General features: G+C 28.3%; 2 protein-coding genes and 1 long non-coding RNA gene across 3 annotated transcripts; 1 reads left to right on the top strand and 2 right to left on the bottom strand.

The window, feature by feature from the left end:
* Positions 1–406: 406 nt before the first annotated feature.
* Positions 407–6,652, bottom strand: LOC129303302 (tropinone reductase homolog At5g06060-like). Its single transcript, XM_054942522.1, has 5 exons — positions 6,495–6,652; positions 2,552–2,759; positions 1,856–2,072; positions 1,673–1,779; positions 407–785 (listed from the first exon to the last, which is right to left on the bottom strand). Exons 1-5 carry the CDS (start codon positions 6,569–6,571, stop codon positions 609–611), a joined length of 786 nt encoding a protein of 261 aa, XP_054798497.1. The 5' UTR covers positions 6,572–6,652; the 3' UTR covers positions 407–608.
* A 15,533-nt stretch (positions 6,653–22,185) lies between these two features.
* On the bottom strand, positions 22,186–24,223 carry LOC129303037 (uncharacterized). The gene is made up of 2 exons (XR_008591392.1): positions 24,083–24,223; positions 22,186–22,849 (listed from the first exon to the last, which is right to left on the bottom strand). It is a non-coding gene; the product is annotated as an uncharacterized LOC129303037 (long non-coding RNA).
* Positions 22,689–25,000, top strand: LOC129303036 (BTB/POZ domain-containing protein At1g55760-like). The gene is made up of 4 exons (XM_054942034.1): positions 22,689–22,821; positions 22,962–23,107; positions 23,665–23,783; positions 24,113–25,000. Exons 1-4 carry the CDS (start codon positions 22,703–22,705, stop codon positions 24,710–24,712), a joined length of 984 nt encoding a protein of 327 aa, XP_054798009.1. The 5' UTR covers positions 22,689–22,702; the 3' UTR covers positions 24,713–25,000.
* The last annotated feature ends 2,661 nt before the right edge of the window (positions 25,001–27,661 follow it).

Raw genomic sequence — 27,661 nt, 5'->3', positions numbered from 1 at the left:
ATTATGCATCAATTCCAGTAGAATGGACTGTGATTGTTTAAATATGAGGTTTTAAATTTGTGTGAATACAAAATTAAAAAAAAAACATTTCTTTTTGAAAAGCTATTTTAATTGAAGTTGACAATGGTTGAACCTAGCTATTTTAAATGAAGTTGATAATGGTTGAATCAAAGTTAGTAGTAGTGGATATCAAATATATTGATATGGACAAAAAACCCAACTAGTACTATTTTAATTTAAATCATTTATGGGAATTAAAATCTTATTAATTTTTTTACTTTAATGTTTTTATTTCTTAAAAAAATGAAATCTCTACTATTTATACATGATATGAAGCTTTAAACTAGGAAAGCCAATTATTTGCTAGATTTTGTTTCAAGCAAATAACAATGAGTGAGAGAATTTTAATAATTATGCTTACTAGAAGGAGGATAAGGGTAATATAAAAATAATTATGCTTACATGATATATCCTTCTCCTGATTATTAAGCTTGTTCATAAGAGCAAAGGTCTCACACAACACTCTAATTTAAACCACTTATACAATTTAAGTCCAAGGCTAAAGCATTTGATAGAAATAAAGAGAGTAATAATTGAGCAACGTTGATTCAAAAACCAAAAGCAGTGAATCCTCCATCAACACAAATAGTTTGTCCTGTAATGTAAGAGGCCGTTGGTAAACAGAGGAACGCCACCATGGATGAAACCTCATTTGGCTTTCCAATCCGTTTTAAAGGTATTCTTTTAATGAAATCCTCTTGAAACTTTTCATCATCTTTGAGTAACTACAATAACAATAATCACAAATCAATTGTTCAAAAAAGTGGGTATAATTTGACCACAAGACACAACAACATGACTACTTCTCTTATCCTTTTGATAAGTTACTTTTAATATGCTTTATTAGAATCAAGGAAAGTCTTAAAACCCATTAACTCTATCTAAAAATTTAATAATTTCTTAACTTTACTCATATTAGATATACATATTTTAACAATATATTTTCTCTCTCCAACATTCAATGAAGAGCAAATGGAGGAGTTTGTGATGAAAATTTAGTAAGGTGACTTATAAACTGGACAAAAAAAAATCTTTTTCTACCCTATAGATAGGACCAGAGGGAGTATATGTATCAACTCAAGTTGCCTAATGGTTCCAAGAGAACACTTATATAAGTGCATATGACATCATATCTTAATCCAAAAGCTTAAGATATTGAATTTTGGGTGAATGATATATTGATATTAAAGTCTCAAAACAATGAATTTATGACAACTAGGTCTCAAACAAATTTTTTTATAAAATCAATTGTAAATTTAGAAGTTTTAATTGTAAATAAGATGTTTAACTTCTAAATATAACTCTTGATTGCAATTGGAATTCTTGTTTACAGCCATTTAAATCGATACTTGTAGTTTATTTTTCAAAAAATTATGTCATCACAGATCTAATTGTCATAAATTTTATATTTTAGGACTTTATTGTCATTACCTATTGAATATCTAGTCTTTTTCACTTATATATCTCTTCTCCAATCTAACTCCATTCAATGTGAAACTTTTTTCCCTATATTAAATCAAGTCAACTCACACTTAACATCCCAACAATATAGAGCTTAGACAACATAACAAAATGAGAAAAGAATTAGAGATATAATTAATAAAATAATTGCCCGATCAGCCAGGGGTGTCTTAGTAAGACCTGGTGCAACACAATTAGTCCTTATATTATCTTTTGCCCACTCACATGCCAAGTCCTTAGTTAGTTGATTCATTGCTCCTGCATTTCAATTTTTCTTAAACAAAACTCAGTATTCATTATCTTATCACTGAAATCAAATAAAAGAATGGGTTACCTTTTGTTGCACCATATATGGATCCCACATCTATTGACACCATACCAGCAATGGAGGATATGAAGATGATGCTTGCAACTTTTGAAGCTTTTAAGAGAGGATATGCAAGTTGGCACATGTGGTATGCAGATTCTAGATTTGTACTAATCAAAAATGAAAAATCTTCCGCTGAATATTCCTTAGTTTGTTTCTTTATATTTGTTCCCACATTGTTCACCTGTTGAATAATAAAACATAAGCTGATAAAAAAAAAACAAAAATATAATAATCATACCCAAAATCTTTCTATCAGTCCAAAAGGGAAAAAACCCCCAAAATCTTTCTAACGTGAAGCCTTAAGAAAATCTATAAAAATCTATGTTCGACCAAAAAGAAGAAGAAGAAGCCTTAAGAAAATCTATAACAAGCACATATATTACACATATGTCAAATATATTATCTTGATATCCTCTCCATTAAAAAAGATAAGATATTTTTTCAAGGTAAGATGTCACAAAATATAAGATATTGTGTCTTTTAAGATGCAATTAATAATTTTTTTTTCAAAAATACCCTTAATTAAGGGGTGTAATTATGAAACATTCTAATCAATAAAGATAAATATGAAAAGAGAGTGTATAATGTTAAAAGGATTAGAGCATATAATTTGGTCTACCTCAACAACCAAGTCTAAATTTTCTTAGATTAGTTACCCACAAGGATATTGAGTTTTTCGTGAAATACTGAGGAAACTTCAGTTATGAGATTATGTCTTTGTGCAGAAGACACCATGTCGCAGACTGAACCAGTAACTTGAAGTCCCTTCATGGTCCATTGTTGGAGGCATTCATTAAGCTCAGACTCGTTCCTAGAACAAGTGTGTACGGCTGCCCCTAGCTGTGCTAGCTCCTCCACAATGGCATGACTGAAATTCATCATAAAAAATTGAATTTTGTGACTAATATTATTTAGGGAGAATTACATGTTGGTCCCAGGTAAGAAAAATATTTACTTGTTAGTCATATCCACTTGTAAATACTGCAGTTCAACATATAAATATAAAAATTTGACTTATAAATGGGCTAAAGAAGTAGTTAATTAATTTTCTCATAAATATAAAAATTATTTACTTATAAATGGACTTATAAATATTGAAGTTTAATGTAACATCTCAATTTTTACTTAAAGAATTTAAATAAAGTTTGAAAATAATTTATTAAGTACATTGAGGTTTTGGGTAACTTTATTTATATTGTCATCTAGAAATATAAAGGATTGGAATTTAAGGTAATAATTAATATGAAATTGGAGAAAATCATAATCAAAATAAATTGATTTTAGTTATTCTTAAAGTATTAAATTATTATTTAATGAAGAAGAAAAAAAAGGTAGTAAATATTCATTGGCATTGATGGAATGATTTAACAATTATATTATATTTAAAAACAAATGTATAATATAATATATTATGTATATAATATAAACAAAATAATAATAACATTATTAAATATTGAAGGAAGGGGAAACGTGGGTCATGGCCCAACCCATTGGCAATTATAATTGCCATTTGCAATCTGACGCAATCACACACAATACACATTTCGCCTTCCTTTCCCTTCGTCTTTTTCTTCTTCTTTGTTCTGCAGTGGCGCCGTGAGTGAGTGAGTGAGAGAGAGAGAGAGAGAGGTTGAGATATTTTGAGGGCAATTACTTGCCAACGTCATTCGCACACAACAACAAGGAGTAAATATTCTCACTCCCTCATCTTCTTCCAGCTCCAGAGCTGCGGAAACAAAGTGATGAGCGACAGGGGAAGAGGAATTTTAGGATCTTGGCTCCACAATAAGATATTTTGGATGAGATTTCAATCTTTTTCAAATTATGTAAGTACTCTAAATATTTTTCTTAATCACATAGTCTCTTTAATTTTTAATTTCTTCACAGTAAAAAAAACTTAGGGTTTTGTATATTTTGAATTTATGAGTATTTCAATTGATTATTTAATTTTTAGTGAAGCTAATAATATTAGAATAATAGTTTGTGTAGTTTAGATTTGTCCAAATTCTTGATTTGAGGGATTAAAGTTAGGTTTTAATTGAGAAAATTGTGATGTATGATTATGGGTGATGGTTTATTCAAATTTAATTATTTATTTTGGTTTAATGGAGGTTATATTGATGATTAAATGGATTGGTTTTGAGGTTTATGATTGAGTGTTAATATTAGTGATTTTTGTAGGTATTGTAGATGTTGGAATTTTGAAATTAAGGATGATTTGGAGAAATTATCATTGTTTAATACCTCTAATAAATGAAATGAGGTTATTGAATGTTATGAATGTAATTGAAATGGAGAAATTTATTTGTAGTAGCAAATTAAAATTTTTAAAGAAAATAAAGTTTAGAGAAAATTGGGGTTTTTTTTTGTAATGATTAGGAGTTTATTTGAGTTTAGAATGATTGTAAAGTGCTACAATGATGATTTGTGACATGAGGCTAAATTTTTATTTATGGGATATTTTTGTTTGAATTTATAGAATGAAAAAAAGGAAAATGGTGATACAAAAAAAATAATAATTAATAAATTAGAGGCTAATTATAGCTTGTTAATGTTTATAATTTGTTAGAAGATGGCTAGAATTTTGGTTAGTCATACTAACCTTAGAAATGATATAAATAATAAAATTGAAAGTGTAAGTTATGTCCTCTAACTCTAAAATTAGAGTTGTTTTATTGGTTTCAATAGTTGAAACTAATATATTATAATACTATGTCAAGTGTAGATTATTTTATTAGTGAAGATTGTGGTGAAAGAGAAGTTGTAAAGGGTAATTTATTGACAAAGCCACAAGGTAACCATGCTTTTAATTTGTAATTAGTGTTGCTCCATGTTAATTGGGTGATTATTGAGAAAATTATGAATTGTTGTTGAGAAATTACCTTGTTATGTTTATGAAAAAATTGTGAAATTATGAATATGCATTTTGAAGTACTTTTGCCAAGTGGGATGCCACATTGCAATATTATTGAAAATGAAAAAATTGTGAAAATGGTAATATTGTATAATTGTACAATATTGTTATGAATTTGTTTGATTATTGTGGGAGGTGTTGGGAGACTTATTGTTGTTATTGTTGTATTTATGTGTCACGTGATACGCCCCTATTGAAGCCCAATAGGTGGCTTGTAAGGGCTCAAGTTAATCTACCTTTGGCCAGGTAGTTTAGCACCGAGCGAGGGTTATGACTTGAGATTAATGGAGAGAGATAAAGATAATTGTTTGTTATACATTGTAATATTTCTTCTATTTTATTGGAATTATATTATTGTTATTTCCCCACTTAGCAAACACACATTTAACTATTTGTATACACTATCATAAATTGATATTGGTTATTGAGACTCTTGAGTCTCATTATGTGGTGAATAATTTTTAAGGAAAGAACCACAAGTGGCGTGTGGAGGAGTCCCTGAGGCTTAGTGGTATAGATCCACTGTCTCTTTTAGGTATTTGATTTATAATTTTTAATGTGTTATATTATCAATACTAGGGCTTTCTATTTATTAACAATTATATAAATGTAATGATATGATCATGTCCTTCAAACTATTTTTACTTTTGATACACTTTGGATGACTATAATTTTGATCTTTGATTTATTTTGGATGGTTTGAAATGGCATGATTATGAGGCCAAATAATTGGCTTATTTTGAAAATTGATTAAGTTATTTTTTTAGTTATTAGTCTATGGTTTGCACTTGTCGGGAGTATAAGGATGGAAAATGTAATTTTAGCCTAATGGCATGTGGGAGATAAAAATTTATTTGAGAAGTTGTATTGTGCAAGCTTAAGCCAATTATAAAATGTTTTTATGTTAAATTTATTGATATAAAATGTGTTGGGTAGCTGTAACCCAACTATGGTTGTAAAATGTGTATTAGTTGTATAAAATTATTTTGTATTATTTAAAAAGAGATTTAATCTTGTCTACCATGATAGTTAATTTAAAAGGTAAAGTATTTTATAAGGCTATGTTTTATCGTTTTTTACTATAATAGTATTTTAAATTATAAAATTATTTCAAAAAAAAATATAGGATAAATTGATTTTTGTTTATCATGGTAGACACTTTTCTACCATGGTGAGTTAAATTGTTTTGAAAAAAAAATTTAATTGGTTACATTTAATATATACATATAGAAATTTGACTTGTACATGGACTGAAGAGATTTTTTTTTTTATTTGGGACCTGATTATACTTCTCCCAACTAATTAGTTGGAAACACTTCAACATGTTTAGCTTGCTAGCTTATGAATTCAATGCCCTCAAGAGTCCGAAGTAGATCTTTTGATATGTGAAAATTTTCCAAAATTCCTGAAATATAATTAAACAAGATATACATACACCAGTTCTCTAAATTTTCCTTTCTTTGCTTAAATGAAACACAAGTTATGTATATAATGCAAAAAACTATAATCTCACTTTACTTCAAGAGGCGTTAAACACTCATTTCACCAAATATAAATAGAATTGTCGAAAGGGAGTGTTCATGCATCTTGTGAGAAATTAAGATACCTAAAACGAGAAAATAAAAAAGAACAAGACATGACACGAGACATATAAAAGACACAGACGGATAGATAGACGAAGAAAGATACCCGATTCCTTTGGTTCCACCAGTAACAAGAGCAGTCATGCCTTGAAGAGACCATCTGTTGGTATTTGCCTCTGCCATCTCTCTTCTTCTTTCTCTACTCACAGCTAATTAAACTATTAACAACAATATAAGCGATGATCTGTCATTCATAATTAATGCTTAACTCAGAAGGGTTATATATATTTATAAGGGACGAGGTCCGTGAGTTAACAAAATTTCTACCTTTGCTTAATCGTCTTATGCTACTTTTCTTCAGTGTCTACAGTTCCAGACGGAATGATGATTTGTTTAGAAATCTCAGTTCCACGTTGATGGGCCCATATCAACGAGCGAAGCTAAAATTGAACCTGAATAAGTCGAAATTGCAATGGAAAATTTAATAAATCATTTTATAATAATTTACATGTAATTTACAATTATAAACGGTTCACGTTAAATTTTAACAGCTAAATATATTTTTTTATGTAATATTATAATAATACTATTATAAAATATTAAATTTCAGTAGTTGAAATTTTGATCCAAAAATAAAGAAGAGAAAGGAAAATAGGATATATTCCACTTTTTTTATAAGTTATTTTTACCAATCTCATTAAAAACAATGCAAAAAAATATAAGGAATAAAAATATATATAAAATTTTAAATATGTCCTTATATAATAAATTTAAAAAGTAGTATTATATTACTTTTTTTTATAAAAGATAATTTTAAAAGTGTTTTTAAATATTAAATAAAAAACTGCACTATAATTTATAAATAAGATTAAATATATTTTTTAAAATATCCCTTATAAAGGTAATATCATCACGTACTAACAATATTGGACAGGCATGCGTGTAAAGTGAGAAAACGTTGCAGTCGTGCAAACCCGTGATTCTATGGACTGAAAGCAATTGTCCCGCGGCCTGTCTCCAATGCTTTTAGGTCCATTTCTTCATCAAACGCTCTGACTTCCATGTTTTTGTTTTTTTAAAACAAATTAGAGATAGCATTCTTCTAGAAACCTATCTCTTATATATATTTTTTACTATTTTATATGAAATAATATATATCCAAATTTTTCCTGTCGAAAATTTCCAGCAATATATCAATTCAGCCATCCAGGTATGCGCAATAAAGTACAAAATATAATACAATAAGGAGAGAATTTCAATTGAAGACTACCGTGGAGAATTAATTTTCGACGGGTCTAAAAAAAATTCTTGAAATTTTAATTCAGTTTATGGGAGAAAAATCAAAAAAATTTCACCAATAAAAAAAATTAAAATATCCTTAACTTATTATGCATAATTATTAGTTATTTATTTTCTTAATACGCTTGATAATTTATCAATATTACTTATGAATTACATCCATTTATTTGATAATCAGTAACATTAGTTGTTAATATGTTAACTTTTATTTGTTAATTTACCAACATTAGTTGTAAATTACATGACATGTCAATAATTTATAATTGATGTTAGTAAATTACAAAATATTTTAAAAATTCACATTTAATGTTAGTAAATTAATAAGTAAAGTTATCAGTTTAATAACTGATACTGTTGCTTATGATTGACGTAACATCCTAAATTTTAATCCTTAAATTATTGACAAATTAATCAAGTTTGATTATATTAATTGAGTGATTTAATATAATGTATGGCCAAAAAGATCTAATAAATGTACTTAGTTGTGATTTTAGTCTTATATGAGTCTGAAACCAAGTTGGGCTATTTAAGCATCGAAAGGACAAGAAAACATGAAGAAAGTGTCTCTTTGTTACATGCCATAGTGCACGACTGACAATGAAAAAGGAATGATCACTCTATACTATATGCGGTGGTGTATGATAAATAATTCGCCAAGCTAGCTAAATAGTCCACATATCTAATGACAAGTTTTGCCAGTTTCACCAACAATGCCAATGTACAAGTAACCTTATCTTGTATATAATTCAATTTCATCACTAATCTTACAACTAAATTATAATTTCATCAACAATGACTATGTACCATTCTCATATACAACTACCATGCACTCCCCTGTACCTTGCACGGGAGATTTGCTTTAAGAATTTCATCACATAAATTTATTTCAAATCATTACTTACATTATTTATTTCTTCATTCCACTCAACTACCTTTGCTTGAAATAAAATATATTTGATCTTTCACAACATATAAATTCAAGTGAGTAAATTGTGCCCTAATTGATGTGTACTGATTAAGGTACATAATTGTATTACATGAAGTATAATAGTAAGCTACATAATTTTTTGCATTCCACTAAACATAAATGTAAATTGCTTACATAATCACTAACATTGAGCCTTTTTCCTTCCAAATTCTAAAAGATCTCATGTTACACTACATTTGTTGTATTTTTTTCCCATCATTGTTATCCAATAGTGTCTTCAACCCATCAATTATTTTCACCTTGGATAAAGTTACATACAACTGTCCATGCATAAAAATTGACTTTGATAGGAACAATCCAACTTTATGTAATGACTGACTTTGACTTTTGTTAATATTCATTACAAAAGAAAGTATGATAAAAAACTATTTTCTCTACATATAAAATGACTACTTATTTTTGAAGGATTTATATCTATTATATGAATCAACATCTTTTATTTAGGCCCATATTCATTCAATGTTATAGCCTCAACAATTGATTTTCCAAGTTTCGTAATTCTAAGTCTAGTTCCATGGCAAAGACATGCTGCTTTATCAATGTTTCTCAAAAGCATTATTATAGCTTTAATCCATCCATTCTCATCTCCTTTCTAGCAACCAACCAAACTTTTGTGTAATGTTTAGTAGGTAGAAAACTATTGTTTAGAAAGAAAATTAGAAATACACCGATCCCTTTTTTTTTCTAAATACATTTCTAAAAACATTTTTCTATATATTAAACTTCAATCAAGTGAAAATCATATCAGTGCATGGTCAAGGCGTGCGGGACATGAAATGACAAAAAGGCTAAACATATGGTAAAGGTGATGATAATCAAGACATGTTTGTCCTTCATTTTTGCATACAAGACATTTGATACAAGTTAATTTTCATCACGTGATGCAAAACAATGATAATAATCAAGGCATTAACCAAGCTATTTTCCTGAGTTTATAGAGAATTGGATAATATCTGTCTCTGATTAGTCACGTTATCCTTGTAAGTATATAGAAATCGAGCTCCATTATTGAGAATCCTTTGTTTGAAACATGCATGGAAGGCACGTGTGGTCCATCCAACCTTAAGGTGGATGAGTGCACATGCTTCTGTACGTGCATGTGCATTTACACAAGATCATTGGAGGTGTTATTTATAGATAATGATCAATAATAAATCACTATTCAAAAAAAATAAGTTCTTGTTTTCATTTTAACAACAATTAAGGATATATTTGGGTAACTCTCAAAAGTTCATTGAAATCACATTTGGAATGTGTTTTGTTAAATCCAATAAACAGTTAGATCCTCCAAATGTACTTTTGTCAGATAGGCATTAATTCTTTGTTGATCCTTATCTGTGAATAACATTCTTTAATGGTCTTTGTGCATGATTCTCCCTTCTTATTTTATTGTGTGTCTAAAAAATTTTTGAGATTAAAGGCCATTCTCCCTCCCTCTAAACTTTTTTTTTTTAACGAATGTTGAGTACCATATACTAAAAGGTGAGATAATATATCCTTTAAACAAATTTTTCAAGAGCAAAATCTTCCTTCCATTACAGACCTGTCATCTTTTTCATTATTTGTTGGAGTGAAATATTTGTGAAATCCAGGCACATTGACAACAAGGTATTTTGACTATCTAATGTGGGCTAAAATGACTAGAAGTAATGGCAAGAATTGGCTAGTCTAATTTAATTTTTAATAGTAAAATGGCAATAAAATGGGTCAAAATATCTTGTTATTATTGCATGTTGGCTTCACAACTATACATTCCATGTCAGTAAATAATGAAAAAGATGATGAGTCTTTGACGAAATACAATTTTACTCTTGAAAAAATTATTTAGTTGGGATGTTATCCCATCCTTCAATATAAGGTAATTAGCGTTTGTAAAAAAATGAAAAAAAAAAAGCTTTAACCCAAAATTTTCTTAAACTAGTTTAGAAACTCGATTTCTAAACAATAGTCACTACAATCACTTTTTAAATCGGTTCTATAACAACCAATTTAAAACGAACAACTTATTTTCTACTAATATATATATAAGTAAAATCCTTTGAACAAACTTGTGCATTAATATTAATAGATATACATGTTTAGCCCATTTAGCAAATTTTAAGTTTATGACAGCAATGAGAACCATTTTATGCACAAGGATTTGGTTAGAGGGTGTGCAGACTTGGTGGGGTTAATTTAGTTAATAATCAATGTCAATAATTCAGAGTCTTAAAGTGTGTGGAATGGACTAAATGAGCCTCGGATGTTACGTAAACATTTAACATTTCTCCTATCGTATATATAAAACAGATATAATATGAATTTTTTTGTCACAAGATGTTCTTTTTATCATTTAATTCAATATTGATGTAAAAAACACATTATCAAAATATGTATATTTAATAGAAGAAGTGTTGAAAATTTATTAAATTTTTAGATAAAATTAATTAATTTTAAAATTTTTTACAATTTTAATGTAATATATTGAAAGTGACTCATATGTAAGAATGATGAGAATATATTTTAAATATTAGGTATGTATAATTAATGGCTATGATAATGATATGAGGAGTCTTTTAAGGCAAACACTTGAAAGGCAATAATAAATTTGTAATAATGTAAATGATCCCAATAAATCCCATCAAGGCGCAACGATCGCCAACCAGAGAAATAAGAAGCCACGCTTGGAGAGTCAGAGTGAAGAAGGGGATGCGTGTGAGGAACGTATTGGAATTTGCAACTTGACTCGCACAGCCAGTGGAGTCCGAGTCAGGATCATAGTATTTATGTAAATCCAAATGAGTAAAACTTAATATGTTAATAAAATTTATATATTTAATCTTATATAGTTAATATATTTATATTCAATTAAATCAAGATAAGTAAATCTTAATATATTAATAAAATTAATAAAAATTATTATAAAATAAATAATTTACACAAGATTCACATGTTTTAATTTAATTAAAAATAAATATATTAAATATATAAGGTTAAATATATAAGTTTTTTTCAATTTAAATTATCCTAACCAAATGAACCATTAAATCATGTCTTGACTGGTTTGATAAAATGACCAGTTTATCATCATTCAACTAAAATTTTAACTATTAACTATTGAATTAATATTTTTATTTGGTTATAAGTGGCTTGATCGGTGTAGATGGGAGACGAGAAAGCCCAGAAGCAAAAACAGTCAAAGAAGAATGAGTAAAATACCTGACCCCACCCCACTATTTTTCCTTAATTACATATACTACTCTTATATTTTTGAAAGGAAAAAACTTATATACTAAGTCAAGTTTGATTATTAGAAAAAAAATGAAATAAAATATATTAAAAAAATAAAAGTAAAAATGAGATAATCAAAAGAAATAATGAATCAAATTTATAAAGGAGAGGGGTAATTTAATTCATGAGTTTGGAAATTATGATTCATAAAATTTTTAAAGGGTGTGATAATTCTTACATTTGTAGTATATATTAATGAGTTTCATCATACTCATTATGAGGAAGAATGATGATTTAATTTATTTTTATATTTATTTTTTCAATTTGTTCTATTTTATTTTTTTCTAATAACCAAACGGGACCTTAGCCTTATATACTTGATATATTTATTTTCAATTAAATCAAAATATGTGTATATATTATACACTGTTTATTTTTATAATATTTTTTTATTAATACTATTAATATATTAAAATTTATATATTTTAATTTGATTGGATGAAGGTATATCAAGAATAGAAATCTTACCTTATTTTTAATTAATTTCTGAACAGCATGAGCTTTGGTCATGACAAGTAAAAGATCTTAGGCATTGACATTGGGAGACACGGATACCGCTTGGCCCATCTTTTTAACGTTCTTTGTTTTTTTTTTTTTTCTTGGAAGGTTTTTTAATGCAATAAAAGTTCTCACACGTTATTTTTTTTTTTTCAACCATTTTCCGTTTATATCCAATGCTATCACTAAATTTAAGCACTGATAATAGGTCCAAATAGGTAACTTTCTTAATACAATTTTTCTCATCTACAGTATTTAAATACATAACCTTATTTTAAAGAGTATCAAACTTTTTCTACTTTACCCAACCACTAATGATTATGGTAAAATTATATTATCAAAGATAATAATTTTATTGATTCAAGACCCATTCTTATTCTCGTTTTCAATCCAATATTTAATCGGGCCTAAATATTTGTTAAATGTGGTACAAAAGAAAAAAAGGCCAAATAATATGACAATAAAAATAAAAAATTTAAAATATATTTTTAATCTTTTAATTTTATATAATATTTCATTTTAGTTTCATAATTTTGTAAAGTCTCATTTTAGTTTTATAACCGTTAGTTTTATCCTAATAAATTTTTACATTAAATTTTTAAATATTAACAAAATATTATTAAATATTGACATATTAAGTTTAACTTTTTTAAAAAAATAATCATATAAAGCTAACATGTTAAGGTTAAAGACTTAAAAAAATATTTTATAAAAATTAAAAAATTAAATTAAAATTTATATAAAATTAAAAAATTAAAAATATATTTTAGCTTATTAAAAAACAAAGAGACGTACTTAATGATGGAACCATTTCATGGTAAACTGTTGGCCCAGCAATGGAATAACATGATAACAAATCAAGAAAGCTTTCGGTCACATAAATATAATATATGTTTTTCTTTTTCGGTCCAAAACAAAACCTTTGCTTCAATTAAAAAAAAAAACTGGGGCTTAAACTATGAACTCTTTTGAGTGGATATTTTAAAACATCTCTTGGGTCACAAAAACGTTTATTCACTGTATATAAAAAAAATTCTTCACAAAAAATATGGTCCAAAATAATATGGTTTCCTTTTGAAAAATATATACTTTTAATCTTTTCTTCACAAAATAAAGAAAAAAATTTGGGTTTACTGATAGAGTATATTTGATGTAGCTAATACCTTGAATTAATTTCTAAATTTCCAGATATTATAAAAAAAGAATTTGGGGGTTCAAACTAAATTGTTTGGTCTTAATTTGAATTTCTTTAAAACTATTTAGGCAGCTCAAATAAACTTGAAGGAAATAAAATTTTACAAACTTTCAAGTTCAACCCTAAAATTTTGGATCTTGTTTGAGTTGGTCTATTAGTTTGACTCAAATTATCATATTTAATATTTAATTATGTCTCAAATATAATTATTTTTAATAAGAATGTAGAGTAAAAAAATATAACCAAACTGATGATGATATGATGAAATGTTGCTTTTGGATGACCATGCACATGATGAAATGTTGCTTTTGGATGACCATGCACCCACAACGTGGATTGCAAGGAAATTGCATTGTGATTATAAAATAACTACTTTTTTATCTTTTAGGTTTTTCCCCTTCTCTTGTAAAGAAGTAAAAAAGAGAAACATATCATGTCCCACATTAGGCACTTTACTTTTAAAAGGAAAGTAATAATCTTGTAATAAAGTCATATTAAAGTTAGGCTCAAGTTTGTCCAAGTGGATTACTCATAAAAGAGGCATCACGAAGTTAGATTGGTCAAAGAAATTGTTATGTCTCACATCAAAAAAATTTGCAGAAGATCTTAACTTATAACGAGTATGTTGCAGGCCCCAATAGGATAATATTTTGAGAAAAGAATAATGTCTTTTGACAAACAGCTTCAAATAACTTGCAGCTTCATTTTTTTTCCTTATAAAAATATATATTAAAGTTCGTAAATCTTGGGACAGCTTTTTAGAGGGAAAACTGAAAATTACACGTCTGACTATTTGAGAAGCCTCGCCCTCTTTGCTTTATGAAATAGGAAGTTGAGTTTGTTTTAAATTAATCAGTATTATCGTAAAAGTTATTTTCAAACCTTATATGCTTAGAGCAGATTTGACCGGAAAAATACGTTCTCCAATTTTTAATATAAGGCCTGGTTAAAATTAAGAGAATTTATTGTATAGGTTATTTGTTATTATTGCATAAAAAAATGCATTTCTATTCTTAAAATACCCCTCTTTTAATTAATTAAAGTATTAAATATGAGAAACAAAGAAAGCGAAAAAATCTGAGAAATAATGAGAATAATGTTAAAAAGTGCTCTCTCTTTTTTTTTTTTTGGCCAACAAATGTGCAGGTCATTTGATGAGATGCTGCCGTAATAATATTTTTTGGATAAATAGTATTTTAATCTTTTATATAGATAAAAAATAACATTAATCTCTTATAATTTATATGTAATTCAGAAGACTTGGCCTTTACTAATTTTCTTATAAAGTACTGTTGACATTATGATTCAAATCTTTATAATCCTTTGTGATTATTGTTTTATATTATCTTAATGTAAATATATCATATCTCTATTTGATATTTTAAGAGATATTTATTATTATTTAAGATAATATTTTTAGTTGATAAAAAGCTCTATATATATTTTGTCTCCCCATCTCTCACATAAGTACAATTATTGTAATTTTTATTTTCTATAGTGAAATTACCCATTTGTTGCTTGTGAGTTTTTGGTAGCTCATATTGAGGGTTTTTTCATATTAAATTTCTTATGTCATCTTTTATTATTTTTCTCTAACTTCTCCATAATTTTTAATTATTTTATTCTATTTACTTTTTCAATTGAGAAATTTGATGGTAGGATTAGTTTTGCTATTTGATAAGTTCAAATAAAATTTATTCTTACTCAAAATGGGTTAAAGAAAGCTTTGCTTAGAAATGATAAAAAGACAGTGACAATGTTTGATGAGTAGTTTGAAGAGTTAGATTAAAAAACTCTTTTGACTATTTAGCTATGACTATCAAAGGAGGTTTTACGAGAAATAATTAATGATGCTAATGTGGCTTTATTGTGGTTAAAGATGAAATCTTTTTATATGACAAAAAGTTTAACAAATAAACTTTGTTTTAAAGAATGGCTATATATATATATATACCATTCATATGGTTGAAGACACCCTTATTCAATCTTATCTTGATAAATTTAATTTCATTATTATGAATTTAGAAAATATTAATGTTAAAATTGAAGATGATGATAAAGTTGTTTTGTTGATTGTCTCATTGCCTCCCTCTTATAAACACTTTAAAGAAATTATGCTCTATAAAAATTTAGACACCTTAGTCAATGTGAAATCTAATTTATCATCAAAGAAATGTGGAAATTTAAATGTGAGAGAAGTGATGAAAATAGAAGTATTAGAAAGTCTAAATCTAAGTCTTGGAGACATAAATCCAACAACAATGATAAAAATATATAATCATTGTAAGAAGTAAAGTCATAAAATATCTCAATATTATAGGCTTAAAAAGAAGCATGAAAGAGGAGAACAAAATAAGCAACTTCAAAATCATCTGCTGAAGTTAATGTTGTTGAGATAGAGTCAGATGGTAATGTTTTATTGTCTATTTCTTCTATTGATAAGAGTAATACAACTGATTGGATTCTTGACCCTGCTTGCACTTTTCATATATGCCCTCATAAAGGTTGGTTTTACTACTCTTGAATCTATTGACTATGATATTATTTTGATGGGTGATGATAATGAATGTAAGATTTTAGAGATTGGTACAGTATAGATCAAGACTCATGATAGTATTATTAAAACTCTTTTTGATGTTCACTATGTTCTTAAGGTAAAAAGAAATTTGATCTCTTTATGTATTCTTGAATCTCAAGAGTATAAGCATTCAGCTGAATGTAGGGTTCTTGAAGTTTTTAAAGGTTCTCTCCTTTATATGAAAGGTAACTATTATGGGACTCTTTATATTTTGCAAGGTTCTATTGTCATAGGTTCAGTAACTATTTCAACATCCATGCTTGATGATTCTCACACCACCTAATTATAGCACATACGATTGGGCCATATGAGTGAGAAACGTATGAATATTTTAAGTAAGAAAGGTCTTTTGTATGATCAAAGTACTAGTAAAATTGAAGTTTTGTAACATTGTGTTTTTGGAAAACAAAAAAGATTTAGTTTCTTTATTGCAATTCATAATACTAAAGGTGTTCTTGACTATGTACATTATAATTTATGAGGGCTTTCAAAATATCCTCCTATTGAAGGATATCGTTATATGATGATTATTATTGATGACTATTCTTGCCAATATAACCTAATCGCATATGCCATAATTGGGTAGTATGAGTATTATCAAGCATGGATGTTGAAACAGCCATTGGAATTGTAATAATATAACCTTGTTTCATCACTTCTCCACTCTCCTATCTATTTCTACATTGTCTTCAATTGCAATAGAGTATATAATAGCAATTAGGGGTGTAAAGGAAGCTATTTGGTTATAAGGTCTTTTTATTGAACTTGGTGTTGCCTAATGAGTTACTAATATTTTTTGTGATAATCAAAGTGTTGTTCATTTGACTAAAAATGACAAGTATCACTCATAAATTAAGCACATAGACACCTGACATCACTTTATCAGAGATATTATTGCAATTGGTGAAATTGTTATGAAGAAAACTCATACATCTTAAAATCTAACAGATATGCTTACAAAGCCTCTTCTTGATATTAAGTTCAAGCATTACTTGAATTTAGTTGGCATCTGTGGCATTTAATTGCCCTTTTGAGGCTACTTGGTAATTACAAACATTACTAAATTTGAGTTAAGGGGAAGTTTGTTAAAATTATAATTCAAATCTTTATAATCCTTTGTGATTATTGTTATATATTATCTTCATGTAATTCTATTATATCTCTATTTGATATTTTAGGAGATATTTATTATTATTCAAGATAATATTTTTAGATGATAAGAAGTTATGTGTGTGTGTGTGTGCGTGTGTGTTGTTTTTCCATCTCCCCACATAAAGACAATTATTATAATTCTCATTTTCTATAATGAAATATTATTCACTCATTGCTCATAAATTTGTTGTCCCTTATATTGGGGGTTTCTTCACGTTAAATTTCGTGTATTATCTTTTGTTATTTTTCTCTAACTTCTCCATAATTTTCAACTATTTTTTCTGTTTACTTTTACTAATTATTTGTGCACTCCTTAACAAGTACTCCCTCCATTTAAAAATATAAGATATTTTTTAAAAAGTTGAATGTTAAAAAATATAAAATATTTTTAGTCTTTCGAGATGTAATCATTGTCTTTTTTTAAAAGTTATTTTATTGATGAATGATTTTATATTTATTATAGGGTATTTAATAGGGATAAATATGAAAAGATATAGTTAGTTTAAAAGTAGGTAACTACTTTATTGGGATAAAATTCGATTAAAAATGCCTTATATTTTTAAACGGATGAAATACTTGTTTATAATTTTCTATAATTTTTTACTCATTTTTTTATAATTTTATTATCAATTAACGGTCAAAATTAATATTTATTAACTATATAGACAACATTACATTATTTTAAATGTAGAAGGTGAATATTGCATTAAAAAAGAGTTGGAGATATTAAGTGCTCATGGATCTATAGTTTGAGAGCAAAATTATCCATAATTTTTATCATAAAAATAATTATTAAAATTCTCTCAAAACTCCTACTCATTTTTATTTTCTCAAAAAAGAAATTCCGGGAAACAAATTGCCTATTGAACTCTTCACATCACGTGTGAACAGTTTAGATTTATTTTTTTAAAAAAAAAATAAAGGCATAAAAATTACAAAAACTAATAAATTTTATTTCTTATAAACGATTTAAATTAAAATATTGTGAGTTGGGTTTTTTATTCTGAAGCATATTGAGGGGGAAAAATGGTCAAGAATTATTTACTAAGGAAACTTCAAATGGTTTTGGCATGAGATTATTCTCACTGCCAAACATCTTCTTGTCCTTCCAAATCATGCCCTATCAAGTAAACTTCATCACTTATTCTTCTTCATGAGAGAGATTGGGAATTCAACAAAGAGTTAGGATTCAAAGTTGAAAGAGCTTAATTGAGAGAATAATTTCATTCCCTATTTTGTTTCTAGAGTTTTCATTTTAAAACTCATTATATTTAACTATTTTAAATTATTTTCAGTTATGGTCCATTATTACCATATATCATCACCATTGATTATTGACGAATATCACTATTGACTATTTTTTAACTTTGAAATTGTGTTCAAATTAATATAATCAAATAAAATTTTATTTTGTTTTGTTTTTTAAAATAATTTTTTTAAAATAAAAAATGAGAATAAAAGCCCAAGCAGCTTGTGCAAGTGTACAAGTGGGAGCAGTCAAAGGTACACAGATTTGCTTACAACTTGGGTATGACTTATGAGCCAACTTGGCTCTTTACTAGCTGCCCGTCCGAGAGATATGATTGTGCTCATAATGTGGGGTGTGATGGGTGTGGTGACACCATGTGTAAAATGATAAAAAAAAAATATAAGATATTTTTTATTTTTCAATAAAAATTTTTAATTAAGAGTTAATTTTAAAAATAATTAACTAATTTATTAAAAATGTAATTTGATTAAAAGTATTTTATGATATTGAATGAAGAGAGTGCTGTCTCAGTCCTAAATATAAATGTTTTTGGGAGAATTACAATTAAATTTCACATAAAAAAATTAATTACTATAAAGTTCATTAACAACTAAACTAAACTGCATTGATCAATTGACCATGGTCAATGCAGTTTAGTTCAGTTGTTAATAAATTTTACAGTAATTAATTTTATTATGTGGGACTTCAATGTAATTCTTTTAATATTTTTTAACTAATTTAAAAATTTGAAAAATAAAAATAAATAAGTTAATTATTTGTAATTAATATGTGACGAATTTGTGAAACTTTTCTAAAAATAATTATGTGATCTAATGATTAAAATTTAATATGTGGAGATAAAAAATTCCAATAACTAATATGAGAAAGAAAAATTTAATATGCGAGACATGAGGCGATGAGGCCTTGGATTTGAATTCAGTGACTGTATTTAGTTTGGGTATTGAGTACTTATGTTTCTTTGATATTATTTATAAGTCACTTTTAATATGTCTCACCAATATTAAGAAAAATTTTAAAACTCACTAATTCTGTCTTAAAATTTAATAAGTTTTTAACTTTGCCCCTATAAATATACATACTTCAATAATATATTTTCTCTCTTCAACATTCAATGGAGGGTAAAAGAGAAAGTTTGTGATGAAAATTTAATAATATAACTTATAAATAAGATCAAAAAATTTCTTTTATCTCTGCCCTATAAATATGACTAGAGGGAGTATCATTTAAATAGTTAAAATTTAGATTAATAATTATAAATTTATAATTCACTTGAGATTAATGAATGAGTGAGTTTATCTAAATTATTAATTTGAATTTGAATGGTTCACGTGATACAAGCACTCAATACCTATGCTAAATATAGTTACTGAATCCAAATTCATGAGGCTGAATATTTTAAAAAAAAAAACCAAACTCTTAAATAGTCCTTATATTGAAGATCCATGGAAATAATTTCTAATTGCTAGTTGTTGTTTTTTTTCATCCTTACACTCTTTTTTCAGCAAGAAAAAAAAAACACAAAACTATTGAGGTGAGCCATAAGGTAAATCACATGTAAATTTTTGCTTTCTATCTACCGTTCAAAGATGCAGAAGATGAGTTTGATTTGAATGTCTCTTGTTGTTTCTCCACTTTCCGCCTCTCCTCTTTCGCAAGGAACTTAAAGTTAAATTAAAGAATTTAAGTCTGGTTGGAATTGTTGAATTTATGTGTAGTTTGCTTTTTTTGTAAAAACATATTTTTGATCATTCTATTATTTTTTATAAAATATAAAATCTTGTTTTTCTTTCTTAAAAAAATCACACAAATTCACCAATTTCAACCCAACATTTGAATCCTAAATTAAAACACTGTTTTGTTGATGTGAGTGAGCGAGTGTGAGGCAGACTTTTTAAAACAGTTGGTTCAATCACAGTACCAGCAGCCATGACCAGCTTATTTTGATAATTTTTTATGGTAAAACTTATTATTATAATTCAGTTTATGAATGTTCTTGATTCTCTCAGTTTATGAATGTTCTACTCATTGTTCTACTATTAAAATCTCAATCATTTAAAATTGATATCTGACATTCAAATTTAACTTGGTATATTATACAACAAAAAATAATCTTCTACTCTTTCAATTCAAACTTTAAAAGACATTTTAAATTAACTTTCACCTCCAAAAAATAGTCAGCATCATTAAAAACTACACTTTTCTTTTATATTTACCCTTATTTAATAAAATAATTTAATCATAAATAAATATAAAAATCTCATTAGTTTTAAGTTTTCATTAAAATATTAAAAAAAACTTCATTAATTATTACTTGTTCTTATAAAACACCAAAATACCTTATGCTTATTATACTTCTAAACATGACATATCTCAAAAAATTGCCTCATTATCTTAAGCAAAGGGAGAAAATTCTAATTCCTAACCGTTAAACTTTCGAATAACAACATTGTAATATTAAAACAAAAAAATTATAATCCAAACTTTAATTAACTGTCAAGGTTAGACATTTTTAACGATGAGGTAAAAATACTTTTAAAAAAAAATTAAAATGCCAAGCATCCTGAAGAAAAAGTTTTAGAATATTTTTGTCATTTAAATTTACTTTATAAAGTATTTTTAAAAATTAACAATGGCACTTATCTGTGCATGCGATAGATAATAAAAAATAAATAACGAATGCGACAAATTAAAAATTGATGACCTAAATTAACAAAACAATTTTTTTAAAAAACTAATAATATGATTAACATTTTCAACAAACTTTTTCCCCTTTTTAGGCAAACAATTAGCCAAATTCCAGCACAGTAATAATGTGACTTTAACCGTCCAAGGTGGCAAGGTGTACGAAAGTTGCTAGAATAAATTACCAAAGAAGCAATGCCTTGCTTCACCACGAAAGCAATTTAACATTCTCTTTGCCTTGCGACACCATCAATCAAATCAATTAATCCAAATCCATTTTCAATACGTCGTCGACTCGAACCCTCCGAGAATCATATCATTAACGTTTTGTTCATTTTTTTCTTTGACCAGCGAATCATTATCAATCCATCATCTTTGACTAAAAAAATTAATTATTTAATTCTTAAAATTTTAATTTCACTATAATGTAATTTTTAAATTTTAATATATTATAATTTAATTTTTATAATTTTAACTTAATCGAAACTCAGTTTTTTATAATTTAATTTTTATAATTTTAATTATTTAAATATTTTTTTATATTTTAAAATAATAAAATTATAAAGATTAAAACTGTTTTAAAATTTAAAACTAATATTTTAACTTATTAAATCTTTTTAATATTTATAAAGATTATAAAGAGTAAAATCTTAAAATAATTTTAATTTTTATAATTTTATTTTTTAAAGTATAAAAATAAATATTTAAATGATTAAAACTATAAAATTAGAGTTATAAGTATCAAAATTTAAGTATTAAATTATAACCGAGTAAAAATTATGAAAATAAAATTATAATAAATTAAAATTTAAGAATTAAATTATAATTATAAAAATTAAATCATTTATTTTTACAAGCCACAATCAAAATCAATATAATACGACAAGTTTGAAAGCATGACGTTCGAGTGTCGACATATAATAAAATATTACTACAAGTTATTGATGACGTTTCTCAATCCCAATCCCAAACTCCAAGTGATACAAGTAACTCATTCATTTCAGTATCACCATGTACCATCCAAACCTCCCTGGGCATTTCGCACCAACCAATCAAACCTTCCACATCACTCCTTCATTTTCATCTCCATCTCTCTCAACCTTCACACCAGTCAATCCGAAATCACTGGATGAAACTTCTACCTAATCAAATCCCAGATATTCAGGCCGGAAAAAAAAATCATTATCAAATCCCATATGGGATGTCGTTGACTATTTTTCTGGGTTTTGATCAGAACACAGAATGATCCACAAGAGAAGCAGAGTGAGGAACAGAAACAGAGTGTGTTTTGTGAGTGAATAGCTCGGAGGAGGAAGAAGAACAGCGTGGGAAAGCTGGATTGTATTCATGAAACCATAGCTGCACTTGTTTTTTGTGATAGGATGAGCGATTCAGCGTACAGGGTTGAAACAACCTCTCGTCTTGCCCAATGGAGAATCGACAACTTGGCTTCATGTACTTACCGCAAGTCTGATCCTTTCAAGATCGGCATGTGGAACTGGTATTATATCACCACGTTTTCGATCCATCTGTTCATATAATAATGGCAACATGTTTGTTATATCAGAATATTTCCAGAGAAATTGGAGAGAAGTTTTTCACTTTGACTTTTTTGTTGAGTATTCTTCATTTGAATTGCAGGCACTTGATTCTGGAGAAGGACCGGGGTTTGTTCATTAGGTTATACCCAGAACTGACCAATCTTTCTAGAGAAAAACCACCCATTGTATCTCTAATCTTAAGGGTTGTTAGTTCTTCGGGAGATCGCAAGGCCCTGACTCATTCAGGTAATCAAACTGTCATTGGATGATCTTCTTACAGTTTTGTGCCAATACAACATAACTTACTTGCAATATTTAGCTCTATTCAGTAGATTACTGGATAGTTGGATAACTAGATCATTGATGTCAGTCAAATATGTCTATTAATGAAGATGATAGATCAAAATAAATATGATATGTTAGGAGCCAATTTGCTTGAAACCAGCTTAAGACCAGATTATAACCAGAAACAAATTTAAGGGATAAAAATAGTAAAATACTTAGTTGATAGTAGTATTCATGTATCTTCTAATCCGGGTGCTTTAGATGTTGCTGTACTTTTCTAAAGGATAAAAAGTATTGACTAGAAAACAGAATTTGGGAAATCCCTTATTTCACTCCTTCTTGCATCTTCCGGGTGCTTTAGATGTTGCTGTACTTTTCTAAAGGATAAAAAGTATTGACTAGAAAACAGAATTTGGGAAATCCCTTATTTCACTCCTTCTTGCATCTTCCCAGTAGAAGGTTCTGGTTTCCAGCATTTAATTCAGCATTTGCTTATTTAGAAATAACTTGTGATGCAGAAATAAAAGACAAACTGATTAAGCCCAGTGAAGACTATGTTTGGGCAATTGAGGTCCCACTAACTGGAAAGTTCATTATTGACGTTGAGTTCCTGGATTTAAAGACGGCGTCCCCCAAGGTCCACAAATCTTATTCTTTTAATTTGCAATTTAGTTTCCTTTGCAAATGATAATTATCCCAACAGAAGTGGAATGCAACAATCTAGCAACAATAAATATTATAATCATCGCCACTTAATTAAACCCACCAGCAATGACGTAGCATAATCATAGCAGTAACAGTTTTCTAAGAAAGGTTTATTAGAAAAAGAGAGAACATCTTTTTCAAAAAAGAAAATAATAGAAATTGAAGACGAAGGTGAACAAAAGTTTTTCCCCCAAAAGGAAAAGAAAGATGCATGTAATCTCTTGTTAATACCTTGTGTACTATTCATGTGTCTTGAAACAGGATGAACCTTGCTCCATCTGGGATGATGATATTATGCAGAAAACCTCAAATGCAGCAGCCCTTCAATCACTAGGTCGAATGCTAGCAGAACACATCCACACAGACATCATGATAAATGCTTCAGATGGAAGCATCCAGGGCCATCGTGCTGTTCTTGCCGCTAGATCACCTGTCTTCAGCAGTATGTTCTCATACAATCTTAAGGAGAAAGAGCTATCTGCCATAGACATCCCAGACATGTCAGTTGAAGATTGCCAAGCCTTTCTCAATTATCTTTATGGGATCATCAAGCATGAAGAATTTCTGACACATCGGCAAGTCCTTCTGCATGCAGCTGATAAGTATGATGTATCTGACTTGAAAGAGGCATGCCATCAGAGTCTTCTCAGAGATATAGATTCAAAAAATGTACTTGAGAGACTCCAAAATGCATCTTTATATGAATTGCCGGAATTGAAGATGAGCTGTATGAAATATCTCGTGAAATTTGGTAAATTATATGACATTCGTGATGATTTCAAAGAATTCGTGCAATATGCAGACAGGGATCTGATTGCTGAAATCTTCAATGAAATTATCACTTCCTGGAAAGGATTCTAAAGATCTTCCTGCTTCAAATGAGAGGATCAAAAGGTGTTTCATTACAAGCCAACAAATTAGGTTATTTTAATATATGTTCTGCAGGATTTGTCACAATGAAATTCTTTTGTTCAGATTGAATTTTTTAGTATTTCCACGAACATATTATTTTAGGCTCTTTAGCCTTTATATGTATACCAAGCTATTCTTGTTAGTGAAAGCACAATTCTATATTACATAGAACTCATATAATGCAGAAGTCTTTGATGTTATTTTAATGTTATGTGAATAAAGCATTTTATTTTCCAAGTCAAGATGACTTTATACTACCTTATTCAATAAAGTCAGACGCAATAGCAACACCTAACATGTACATGGATAAGGATTAAGGAGATGATGAATTCAACGTTTATAAGGCATCATTTGAGGCAAGAATTAAGTCCATATCAGTTATTATGAAATATACTATTAATTACCATGAACCTTGCTTATTTAACTCCAATGTAGTTTGCATTTGATTTAGTTAACATTACAAGTAAAACGTCCTTCTTATTTGTTCGCTTACATCAACAACATGCAATGAAATAAGGATGGGCAGCTCAAATTACAATGCAATATAAGAGAAAACACTTGGCAGGTCAGCAAAATCAGCATGTTCCCATGACAGTAAGAGTAGTATCAATGTCATTTTAACTTTATAAGAAAATTGTGACATTCTATTGGCATTCACAGCAGATTTTGTTAATTCACTAGATTTTAGCAAATTTTAACTTTTGGTAGAGCTAAACTTACTTAGACAATGCCTTCTGAACTTCAGGAAGAAAGTGTCTTCCAAATCCCATTGTTTCCCTTTCTGTTCTTTTAATTTTGTCTCATAAGGCAACATGAAGACGATTAGAGTACTTTTGAAAGTTTTGTACATTCTCAGAGAGAGAGAGAGAGAGAGAGAGGAAAGTGTTCTACATATCCTTCTAAACAACAGATTGATGTTGGGGAGTATGACCCTAAAGCTGTTTAGGAATGGGGTTTAAATTTAGGAAAGGAAACCTATGATTGAAATACCGAAAACAATGTTTGAGTTTGTCTTAGAATTAAAGTATTAATATGGAACAGGCCAAGCTAAAATCATTCAGTTTTACAATCAAGAACATGACGTTCCTCTATAATTTGGAGAGTAACAGAGTGGCCAGAGAAAAAGAAACAACAGATGAGTAATATGCAAGTCATTATAGATAATCAGGCAAACATGCCAAGGGAAAGGCCTGTGTGTTGGTATAATCCAATCGGACCAATTCACCTGATATATTCGCCTCTCCTTGCCACCTTTGTAGAAATGGGCAACGATGCATCGTTTCACTCTGTCTTCTTAAATGTTAGATTATGCAGATAATGGAATAGAGCTTTCTTAAAGCTGAGGCGATCAACAAAACAAGTGGGCTCAAGTTTGATGCAGCACCATCAATGGTCCTTTTAGAATTTTCAATTTCTACTTATTTGAGAGTTGTTCAAACATCGGCTTGTTACATTCTTGATCTTACGGTTGCCTTATGTTCTTCTTGTGTAAAAGCTTAAAGTGTTCAGAGCCCAAATAAACCTTGTCTAGTTTTTGGGTTTTTTATGTATTTCATTTTATTTTAATGAAATTGATCCTTATTTCAGGAAAAAAAAAATCGTCTGATACATTCTTTTCCATACCATGTATGAAGAAGAAAGGAAGCAACAATTAATCATAGAAAGAATCAACACAAAGGAACCATGGCAGAAGATCTCAGGACCATAACTGAAAATGTAATGAACAGTCTAAACATTAAAAATAAGGGTAACTTGTTGTGCCTTGACCTCTCCTAAGGATTAAAAGTAATAGAATGGAAAGGGGAACGGGAACAAGAATTTTGAGGATAAAAAATAATCTTGGTCTTCCTACTTTAAAAAAATCATGGAAAGAGAATAAAAATGTTAAATAAATGGAATAAAAGAAAGAAAAGATAAAAGATAATTTCACAGTTCTCCACTGCTCTCCCAACTCCCAGTAGCGAAACACCAACAAAGGAGAAGTTGAGAGACAAGACATCTAGGTTTGATTTGAACGTGAATTCTTTGGCATCCAACTGAAAAATTCTACGACGACATTGAAAATACTGAGTTCAACTGTTAAGAATATCGAAGGCAAAGAAAATACCAAGAACAATGAAAAGCAATATCAATTAACTATCAAAGATGCTTAATACAATAACTTGATGAATAATAACCACAATCTATGGAAGGAAACCATAAACCCAAAACCCATTATAGGGCAATACAAATGAGAGAGTATAACAGCTTTCCTTACTTCAATACAACACACAATCCTTTATGTAGGATTTATCATTACCAACAAACTGGGTAATTAACAAACTAATTACCTTACATTTTAAACTTCCAACATCAACAAACGCAAAATCCCTTTACTTGTAACCGAAGTTGAGCAATAAATTATGCGTAAAACTAGGAACTGTAAATCCACATGTAGAAAAGGGTAATAAAATGATATTTCGGAGAAAAAAGGAGAAGAACAAACAATGTCAAGAAAGTTAATAATGAACATATCTTCTGTTCTGTCACAGAAATTATTCGAGGGTTGTCCAAATCGTTCACCATAAGTTGACTTAAGCTAGAGTAAAAATGGGGTAGGGAATGAGAAGAGAAGAGACAGGAAGATGCAAGCAAGTGCATTAAGCGAGAAAATGGGATATTAGAAGAGAATATTCTTGCGCTTCAACGTTATGTTATGTGGCGCTCTGAACTTGTGTCCCCAATGTTGTGGATGTTGTGGTTGTAGGCTTGTAGTACTAGAAGTCGCAATGGAGAGGAGAGAGTGTGGCCAGCTGGATCATTAATGCTTGTTTTTGTTTTTGCCTTGGTTTGGATTATCCATCAAACCATACTAAGGAAAAACCAGTCCAATTCAACCACTAAATTAACATCTTAATC

Source organism: Prosopis cineraria, unplaced genomic scaffold, assembly GCF_029017545.1.
Source record: "Prosopis cineraria cultivar Desert tree isolate PC_DT_omini unplaced genomic scaffold, ASM2901754v1 PC2, whole genome shotgun sequence".
Taxonomy (NCBI): Eukaryota; Viridiplantae; Streptophyta; class Magnoliopsida; order Fabales; family Fabaceae; genus Prosopis; species Prosopis cineraria.
Note: the sequence above shows the minus strand (reverse complement) of the source record. Positions and strands in the feature narration are given on the sequence as shown.